This window comes from Acartia tonsa, chromosome 13, assembly GCF_053477335.1.
Source record: "Acartia tonsa isolate MP-2025a chromosome 13, ASM5347733v1, whole genome shotgun sequence".
Taxonomy (NCBI): domain Eukaryota; kingdom Metazoa; phylum Arthropoda; class Copepoda; order Calanoida; family Acartiidae; genus Acartia; species Acartia tonsa.
The window spans coordinates 14,943,318-14,954,259 of NC_137272.1; the positions used below are offsets into that span (position 1 = coordinate 14,943,318).

Consider the following 10,942-nt stretch of genomic DNA (forward strand, 5'->3'; position numbering starts at 1 on the left):
ACACGGGTGCCTTCAGGGCGCCCTAAGTGCCCTCTAGAGTGACTTTAGATTATACGTAGCAATTCCAAAAATTGTAAATGCAGTGAAAATGCGGGAGAGGGGAGAGTTTTTTTTTGTATGTTTGTTTATAATTTTCATATTTATGATACAGGTTAGGTTTGATTATATAGGGTACTGAGTAGCCTCGTAGGGTTGGGGCCTCCTGCAAAGGTTAGAAGGAAAAAAAACTATCCCTTCTTCCTATTTTCAATCCATATAAAAAATAAAAGGCATTGGCTTTCAATGCTTTACAGGAACTTTGAGGGAGGCTCCCACAAAAATTTTTAAAATGCATATTTCAGGCTCAAGAAATCACGTTGACAATTGCCGAAGCCTTCAACTTAGCCTATGACTACTGGAAACAATATCATAGAAGGTTAGCTAGTTTTAGGGATCTTAAGTAACATGAAGACATTGTTTTTAAAAGCGAAGCTACTCTAAAATATCAGGTATCTAAACGGATAAGACAATAGCCGATAAATTGATGTACATCTCTAATGATGATACATAAAATTAATCCGTATGAAGATGAAGATTAGTGGTTGAAACGTTTGAATACTCAACCTAATGAAGAAACCTATTAATATTCACTATCACTATCAAGTTGTTAAGCCAACGAATAAGAAAACGTTATTATAAAACTTTGGGGACTAGTATAATAAACACCCCCTTGTCCCCTCTCTCTCTCTCTCTGCTAAAAGATACTATTGGCAGTCTTTCAGTTTGTCTGAGGATTTTAAACAGCTTTATGCTATTTTATTAAGAAAAATAATTAATTATTTCTGTCCCTTAAGATCATTTAAATAATACTTATTTTTATATAAATATAAATAGTGGGTAAGCCTAAAGGCCTTGAGGGACGTCACTCGCCTTTTCAATTTTAGTTTTAAAAAGAAAAGGTGAAAAAAAATAAGGTCGGTCATTTTTTTCTTGAGAAAGTGGTGGTATCCTACCTTAAAATTGTTATAAACCTTCCCAGGACCAAAGAGAAGCATTAATGTAAAGGAGATCACTTAGACATCCTGTTACTTTTATATAAGGACAATCATTGTTTATTTGGTTTTGATTGAATCAACACTTAGGAGCTAGGGCTGCAGTCTCTAGTGTTTAATACAGAAACAACAATAAAACAAATTTAAGTTTTAATAGAATTATGTGGAATATTTTACATGGATGCAGGAATGATTCCCTCCAAAATGTTGTGCAATAAATTAAATTATTATTGGTTAACAAGCCTCGCTCAAAGTTGAATTTTGGTTGGGGGGCATTTGGACGATATGAGCAGACAATTTGTTTGATCTACCATTCTATATAACTGAAAATCTGTTCTCGACCTTATTTTAAAAATCCATATAAAGGAGAACAAATCGGTCCAGCGGTTAGACAACCTACCTCTTGTCAGTAAGATATGTAGTTTAATTGTATCGCTATTGCCCTTCCCTCCCCGAATAATTTTCTCCGTAATTGTTTGAAAGTAATTTTCTATTTTGTTGAAAGAATCAAAGGAAGCGGTGTGGAATCACCTACACACATTCAATATTTTGTAATCGCAAAAAAAATCACTGAATTAAATTGATTTTAGAATATGTTTAACCTTCCGGGAGCGGGGGGGAGGAGTTATGACCAGTATCTCAAGCTCAAATAAAAGCTCAAGAGCAAAATAGCTCAAAATAAAAAATCAACCAGGATAAATGAATTAAGTTTTACCGCCGTGACAGCGTTATTTACCGTTTAAATTGTCGATTGAAAAGTAAAAAACAAACTAACCAGTAATTTGGTTATACTTCTTCAATATATCAAAGGACGTTTTTTTTATACATCAATAGAGGGAAAATACCCCTTCCCCGGGTTAGGGTTAATAATGAGAAGAAAAAATGTTGGGTTGGTTAGTTTTTGTTGTAGTGCTAATTACGCCTCTGATGCTTTGAAAATGTGGTAAATTTTACGGAAACGATGAAACGCCATAGGAAGCAATTGGGAAAAGTTTTTTCACTACCACAGAAATACAATTAAATATGTTAAGCTATGTGCTGTTATTATATCAACAAAGCATTCATCCGCATATAGTTGTTAGCATATGTTCACTAAATAGAAAAATCTCATTAATTCTAGCATGGGACTTATAAGAAAAATTAGTGGCTAAGCTCCCAGCATATTGGACCTATACATTTGAAGGGGTAGCTGAAGGGTATTAGGAAGTTTAAAATCATCAATCGGGGACATATGTAAAGCAAAATGCAAAAGCAAGATCTTACGGACGCTGTTTAGCAAAGTTATATCAATGATTTATGTGTAGCTTATGTCAATACTTTGCTTCGCCTTTTTACAGGGTAGGTCGGATTTAGCTTACTTTTTAACACATGTCTTAACATAAAAATGGCAGACTAAATGGCTTAGTAACTCCTGTAACAATAAGGTAGACCATCACTTTGAGCCCTAGTATTAATTGGATCAAGTTGAAAAAATGAAGGAAGGTATTTTTTAATGAGACTATTAATACCAGAAGACAGACATCCAGGATCTTTAAAAAGTCAATGAACGACAAATTAGTTTACGTACTCAATGTTGAATTACCCTTCTATAGGTTAAAGTAATTAGTTGAAAAGTTTGAACACCCCAAGTTCAAACAAACCTATTTAGATATAAGGAATGAACCCAAAAATTTAAAGCCAGCCATTAAAAGAAAACGTTACCTTAGTAATCCCGACTTGATCCTATTAATTTGTGCGAAAACCTATATCACAGTTAGCTCCATGGTTATTGGCAAAACTTTTCACAGGAGTAAAGCTTCTCTTAAATTAACTTAAAAACGGCAAAGCAAGGACATCTATGTTCGTTTGTAGGACAAAAATATCATATTGTTTATAGAAAAAAAATATGAAGGATGACAACATCTGCAAGTGGCAAAGAACAAAAAAACCATGGATGGACAAACCTGTTGTTACTACGCTTTTCGTTAATATAATTGTCCTTGTTGCTTTAGATTTTGACCATATTTCTTAAATGAAGTTGTGTTATTGTGTATATAAACATATCTTATACTTTTTTGTAAAAAATTTTAATATTTTTTTAGACCCTGATGAAGTTTATGCTAATTAACGAAAATATTTGAAGCCTCATATGTTGATTTTTGTCCTTGGGAAACGGGATAGTTGATACGCGTCCTTTTTATGAATATACAAACGGACAAAGTAAGTTAATCAGCAGATGTTCAGGGATCATAAAAAAAGACACAGAGAGAGAGCATGTCTGATTATTTTCAGAAAATAATAACATTTTATAAACTATCAATACATAAGTTTTTTGTAGTATTACCGATAGACCTACGGACAAAGTTAAATGTTAAATGCTCTTTGATATATGTCTATGTTAAGAAGCACCATATAAATTTAATAAAAAATGACGTCAAACAAAACAAATTACCAATGATAAACCAGTATACATTGTAATTGACAAATGGTAAAATGCATACTGGCCTATCATTGGTCATTTGTATTGTATGATGTCTTTTTTTTATCAGGCACTATAAAGAGCTTCTTTCCAGGCTAGTCTAAGAAATTTTAAAGGTCCTAGGACAAACGCAGGAGTCCAAAACGTCGGAGTGAACAAACGCAGGAGAGGACACTTAACCTAACCTAACCTCTTTTAAACCATATTTTAGGTTTTTCAAATGCCTAACCCCTGCGGGTTGGGGCTTATTTATATATATCATATCTTAACCTAACCTAACCTGTATAGAAATACTTAAATTAATATTTTAACACTCCTGCGTTTGTCTACTCCGACGTTTGGGACTCCTGCTTTGGCCAAACAGTTTCAAATTTTGGTAGATGTCTAAATAGCATTCAAGGAAATCACATTCCCTCCATAGCGTTACGGACGGAGGAATGGACTGACCGACGGACAGACAAATAAATTATAACTTAGCTACGCTACTAAAAATCTATAAGAACCAATATACCGCAGTTTGCGAGATGTTTATATATACAGACAAACATCCTGCATTTTTCACAAAAGTAATATAAAATAAAATTTTGTAAACTTAAAAAAAACAACATTTTTTTTCAATTTTAAAAAAGATAGAAAAGGAATTTTGATAAAATTTGTTTTAGATTATTAAAATTATCTCCCTATTTTGGAAGGAGAGGACATTGTTAGTTAATTAAGTTACAGCCCTTTTTTAGTAGCGAAGCTACTCTATAATTCATTTTGCTTGTCCGTCAGTCTGTCCGTCTGTCTGTCAGTCAGTCAGTCCGTTCGTACCGCTATGGGGGAAACGTGATTTTCTCAGCTCCTATTCAAGATAGACAGCTGAAATTTTTAGTGCAGATTCCAATTATATATTTAATATATACATTGTATTGTTTTGTCCATATGTCTGTTATTTGGGGTGCTAAATCAACTCCTTTCTCAACTTTTCTCAACTCCTTTTCAAGATAGAAGTCTGAAATTTTAAGGGATTATTCAATTTTACACTCTACACATTAGGATTTGCCCATAAATTGGGGTGCTAGATCGATTCCTAGATTTTTTAGTTTTTTGTGATTTTTTCTATTCCTATTCAGGATTGACGGCTGAAATTATCAGGGATTGAATATGCTCGTATTACATTTTTCCATCAAGTTTCATTAAGATTTGTCTATTAATTGCGGTGCTAGATCGATTGCTAGATTTATAAGTTTTCATGATTTTATAGGTTGCGTTATTTTAAGGGTTTCGTGATTTCCCTATATTATAAAGTTTAATGTTTATTGTATTACACTGATCTTTATCAAATTTTTATCTTATTATCTTATTTCTTATCTTATTCCTTAAAATCTTCAAACTAGAGACTTTTTTTTGTATAGTATTTGTTTTTCTCTACAAAATTGTACTTCCTCTGAGTATTACGGATTAAATATTTCAATTTTGTTTCTTGAAAAGGAAAGGGGGTTATTTTTGTAGATATCTCGTAGACAAAGACGTGAAAATTACTAAAAGCTAAAAATATACATATTTTTCCTTGAGAGAGAGAGAGAGAGGACAATAGGCTTTTAATTACACTAGTCCCCAAAATTTGGGGACTTTAGGGAATTTTGATTGGTTGGTTCATTAAGTTGAATGTTCAAGCGTTTGAATCACTTATTTTAATCTATAGAGGAAGTAATTTTGTGTATCATCATTTGGGATGTGTATATGAACTTATTTTTAAACTCCGCAACTGTTTAAATATCCAGTAATATAAAGTATTAATTTTCACTAAATTTTGTAGCGATAGAATTCTCCACATTAGAGAAGCTTTATATAGGTACCATGATTTATTTAGACTTAGGTTATTTAGTGTTTATGCTAAACGCTAGGGGCGCGGTCTTTAGTAGTATTAAATGGTGACTTTAGAGCCTTATAATACATAGTTATAGAAAGATTAAGTTGAATTTTCAGCTTTTTATGATGATATTAACTATTATTTGATTACGAGATCTTTACAATAGGCAACCCCCTCCCCTCTAATAATATTTGTCAATGTTGAAAAAAAAATTAATTCAAAAGAATTAAAATATTTAACAATACAAATTCTGAAAAAATTTAATTAGAGTTTGTAATATTCAAGAATTTTAATTAAATATTGAAAAAGAATAGTGTTTTCAATACCCCCCCCCCCCCCCCAGCCTTCTTATCTCGAAAATTATAAGAGATAACAATTGAAAAGATAACAAATAATGTATTTTTGCTTCTTAGGTACATTTGAAATAAACCTTAATTTTGGATAGCTAAAATGGATGGATACTGATTTTTTTTCAACAAAAGTTGTTAATTTGAATTATTTGATTGGTTAGAACATGTAAAATTTAATAACTCAAAAACAATTTCAGAGGATGTGAACCAAAAAATACTTAGGGCTAAACATACTTATAATAATATATTTACTAAAATGCAGGGGCAATTTAATTACATTTGGATATTTTAGTGGCGTAATATTGGCGTAAAACTTGTTTTTTTTTGTAACTAAATTGAAGTAGATAAGAGGGGGGGGAAGGGGGGGGGTAAGAAGGAAATGGGTTGTGGGGTAATTTTCACTTAGAATTATTTGACAGAATCACGGTTCCTTGTTAGGGATCTAAAGTGATTAGACAATCGCCGATAAATTGATGTATATCCCCAATGATAATACACAAAATTACCCCTTCTGTAGATTACTAATAGTGGTTGAAACGTTTGGACACCAAACTAAACATTCAAATTCAATATTTAAGGTTGTTAAGCCAACGAATTAGAAAACGTTATCATTTGACTTTGGGGACTTGTGTAATAAACAGTCCAATCTTCCCTCCCTCCCTGGTCCCTTGTCCCTGCTAAAATGATATCAACTACTCAGCTAAATGTGACATTTCAATATATTCACAAAATCTTTGGTTTTTCATTCAACATCAGGAATCCAGTGATAGGTCATTTTGAGAGAATTTTAGTCTGCTAAGGAGCAAGAAAGGAAAACAAAGCAGGTTGTTTTGATATCTTACTTTAAAGGAGAGACAAACAGACATAAGAATTCTAGTTATAGGGTAGCTGCGCTACTAAAAATAAATCTAATATTGTACAAGATGAAAGTTTTGGGCTAAAATACCTTTTTTGTTGTGCCATATCCCAATCCCTGGAATTTGAGGAGAAGGATTATTGTAATCTTGAATAGTAGAAATCTATTAATTTGGGGATAATGAATCACCATGGCATAATATTTATTATTGATTTTTGAAGTGAGGGGGTAATTTTTCTAGGGGCGATTTCTTTTGGGAGGGTGGTGGTACCCTCCCCCAAAATAGTTATAAACCTTTTCAGGACCTATGTTAAGCTTCCCTGTCAAGGAGAACCATACCGGGTGAGCGGTTAGCGAGATCCTTCGGTACATACAGACAGACAGACAAGTAGACATCCTGTTACTTTATTAAAAAGACTAGCGGTTTCGCCCCTAGCCTCAGGGGCTTTGCCCCAAGAGATAGTTTAAAAAAAAATAAAAAATAAAGTACTACTGGTGCTTGGTCTAATGTGTTCCCAAGAATATTATTTTTTTTTGGAAGGGGGGTTGGGGGTGTCCCACCCCCCAAGATAATAGCTTAAAACCACCACAGGACCAATAGGTATATACCCTGAAGAGTAGAATCCGATCGGTTCAGTGGTTACCGAGATCTTAAGGGACGGACGGACGGACATACAGACAGACGGACAGACAGACAGACAGACAGACATCATTCTACTTTGTATTATAGATTTGCAGTTCAATAAATAATGTAGAATACATGAATATTATGACAGGGGAATTTTCATATACAAAAAAAAATTACTACTTTATGTAATAATGAAGATTAAAATGAAGGAGGGGAGGGAGGGTATCAGACCTTCTTACAAAATAAAGGAAGTTATTACATCCGAATGTGATCTAATTTGAATAATAGAAAATTAATCAAACAGAAATAGATCAAACTATTTCACTGTCACTCTCTCTTTCCTTCACTCCTCTCTCTCTCTCTCTCTCTCTCTCTCTCTCTCTCTCTCTCTCTCTCTCTCTCTCTCTCGCTCTCTCTCTCTCTCTCTCTCTCTCTCTCTCTCTCTCTCTCTCTCTCGCTCTCTCTCTCTCTCTCTCTCTCTCTCTCTCTCTCTCTCTCTCTCTCTTTCTTTAAAGGCAATATGCAAAAAAAGTGGTCGCGGGTAAGAAAATTCCGAAAATAGAAATGACGCAAAAGTTACGCAAATTCTGATCTCAACTTTCACGTTTTTTTTAAAATGCAATATATGTAATAATAGCCATCAAAACAATTTTCAAGCATAACTTTTATCTTATTAGGATAATTATTAAATAAGAAAAATATGTTTACCATATGCAATTCGAGAGCAAACACCTAATTGAAAAAAAATACAAGACATAGCTTTTATTTTAAGAAAGACTAGGGGCAACGCCCACTAGAAGCCTCTAGGTGTTCTTAAGGTGGGAGGGGGATAAGTTAACCGCCTTTTTACTTTTTAATTTGAGCTTTAATGAGGAATATTAAAAAAAAAATTGGGGCGGGGGATTTTAATTTGGCAGGGTGGAGATACGCTTTCCCAAAATAGTTAAAATCCTTCCCTGTACTTTAAAAAAAGCTTAATTGCACTGGAAAACCAAACAGGTGTCATTTTTTATAAAAAAAATTATTAAAATATTGGCGCATTTGTATAAACATCAAGAATGACGCTAAAAAGGGGGGACTGAAAAAGAGAGGGGGAGAACAGGTTTTAAGAATTCCAATTTATATAATAACCCAATCTCCTGTCATCAAAAAAGTAAAAAAGTAAGGTTTAACAAAGAACGCAAAAGGACAAACGAAGAAAAAAAAATATAAAGTGTTAGTAACTTATGAAAATTATATTCAACAAAAAAATTATCAGTGTCTAATAATTGTCTTTTGAAATGCTTCGTTTTTAATATTGTGCCAACTCGTCCCAAGAAACACCCTTCCAAATTTCAGTAGACGTTGCATTTATTAAATTTTTGCCGGTAACGTAAAAAAAGTAATTTTTGCTAAAATTCTTTTAAAATTAAACTTCTACTGAATTAATTTGAGCACTGTTGTACTGATAATTTTATTATTATGTTGATTTAATAACAGTATAAAAGTTTAAAAATAAATCAAAAAGTTTCACAAAATAAATTGATGAAAGCAGGGATGAAGGGATAGGATAATGACAATTAATTTACAGCCCTTTCTCCCCTAAGTAGGTATATACACGCTTTCAAAAGGAAGGGGATATTAGACTGTAAATTATCATGGATTTAAAATGATAAGACAATGGCTGAAAAATTGATGTATACACCAATTTATCCATTTTGTAAATTACAATTAGTGGTTAAAACGTTTGGAAACTCATCTTAATGAACCAATCAAAATTTATTAAAGTCCGCAAAGTTGTTATGCCAACGAATAAGAAAACGTTAAATTAGAACTTTAAGTACCTTGAATTTTAGTTGGTACCAAACTAGTAGTATCTAAACTTTTTAACCAATAATTTTTTTCTGCAGAAGAATACTGAATAAATATGTTTATCATTATTATTGTTGATGTTTATCAATTTATCATCTATTGTCTTTGCCCTTGAGATCCCGGGCTATCAATTCCATAAATAAAGGGGAAATTTTTGAGGGGAATAGTTATTTCTCGCATCGTATTATAAACGGCTTTCCGCGGATATAGAATGTACAATTATAAGATTAAAACTAGATTTTATAGCCGAAGGCACCGGCTAAAAAACGATGCTAGGCATATTTTTTTCGTATGGATGAGAACCGGTTCCTATCCACTGGATTCGAATAAATACGAGAAAAAGTTTATCTATAATTGAGCTATCCCTGTAATCCTAATAGGATGTGAACTACTTAAATATTATGATTTTACATAAATTTTAGTTTTAGTGGCAACATTCTTAAACAACACATTGTGGAATGATACTCCCCCCTCCCATATTTTGAAATTAAGTAAAGGATTAGAAAGAAGACAATTAATATATAAAAAAATTATATATTATATATATCGCAAATTTACTTAAATTAATACCTGGTTCAAGTAAGCTAAACTCAAAACAACGTCAAATCATCCTAGATTTCACCATTTCGAAGTAAAGTAAACCAAAAATCAAACAAAAAAACATCGGTCAACGGGCTTCCTGGTGATAATCATATACTTGCTACGCTATGAACATGATACTTCATATTTCGTCATGAATCCCCTTAGATTTTAAAAAATCAACATTCAAAACGATTCCAATAAAGTTGTGTGCATTAGGTTTTGCTAAGAGGGGGTGGGGGGATATAAAAACTGAGGAAGAAAAAGCTTAAAAAGGCCTCAAAAAATTTTAAAATAAGGGTATTTTAGTTAGATAATCTCCTTCACTACACTCTCACACGCCAATATTCTAACAATTCAAACGAATAAATCTATCCGTTACGGACAGGCAAACTTTGGTTTTACATATGTTTTACTTTTTAAAAGCCATGGTGGGATGTAAGTATATTGTATATGTGTGCTTTACTATTAGAATAAAACACTAGAGGGGGAAGGGGTTAAATTACTGTATGTCCCCATCCCAAGGACCTTGATTGGATCTTTGAAAATCAACCAATAACTTCAGGAATATTATCACAGCCAAGTAGCTGAAAACAACTTGCTAGCAGACAAAATAAGTCCTTGGAAAAGGGGGACAGGTAGTTATCTGTATGTGGTAGTCGGACAGACTGTCACTTCCTAGAGCATGCTACGCTCCTAGCCACTCCCGATAAGCAATCAAGTGTTTAATCTCCACCCAGCACATTCCTCAGCAACCCCTTCTTTTGTTGACCGCCAGCTTAACATGGTCAACACTACCAGCCGCCAGCGGGGGAAGGGATTGCCCCTCCCTCCTCATGTTCCAGCCAGCCTTCCCTTTTCCGGGGGACGCCAGCCTTACCCCCACACGGACCTGCCCTCCTGCCTTTCACCTGGACAGCATTTCCCCATTAACTCCACACCCATTTTCTACCTAACCCAATATCTGTAATTTGTTGTATATAAAGCTATGAATTTATAATGTGTAGTTAGTTCTAAATAAATCTTCAAACTGTAACTACTTGGAGTATTTTGTTGATAGAATCACTAGGCTAGGGGCTCTTTCGCCGGACTCGCCAAATAGGGCTTGAATTGCTTCACCCCTATTACATGTATAGTGTATACTCATATATACTACAGATCTGTTGCTTCAAAAACTAAATGATGGATTTTAACATTAATTTTAATATTTCAGGAAAAGAAAAGTTGTGAGTGGTGCCGGTGGTGGGGGAGGAGAAGGGGGTGTAGATCAGGGGGGTGCAGGGGGCACCAACTACTCTAGTACCAGGAAATTGGTTAATTTCAATTTTGTGTAA

General features: G+C 33.6%; 1 protein-coding gene across 1 annotated transcript in view; it reads left to right on the plus strand.

Annotated features, from left to right (window-relative positions):
• The window catches only part of LOC145335170 (low density lipoprotein receptor adapter protein 1-A-like), a 49,011-nt gene extending 38,069 nt beyond the window's left edge, over window positions 1-10,942 (plus strand). Inside the window, exons 7-8 of the mRNA XM_080180900.1 lie at window positions 342-415; window positions 10,822-10,942. Of these exons, the coding sequence (XP_080037026.1) occupies window positions 342-415; window positions 10,822-10,942 (195 nt within the window). The remainder of the gene's footprint in view (window positions 1-341; window positions 416-10,821) is intronic.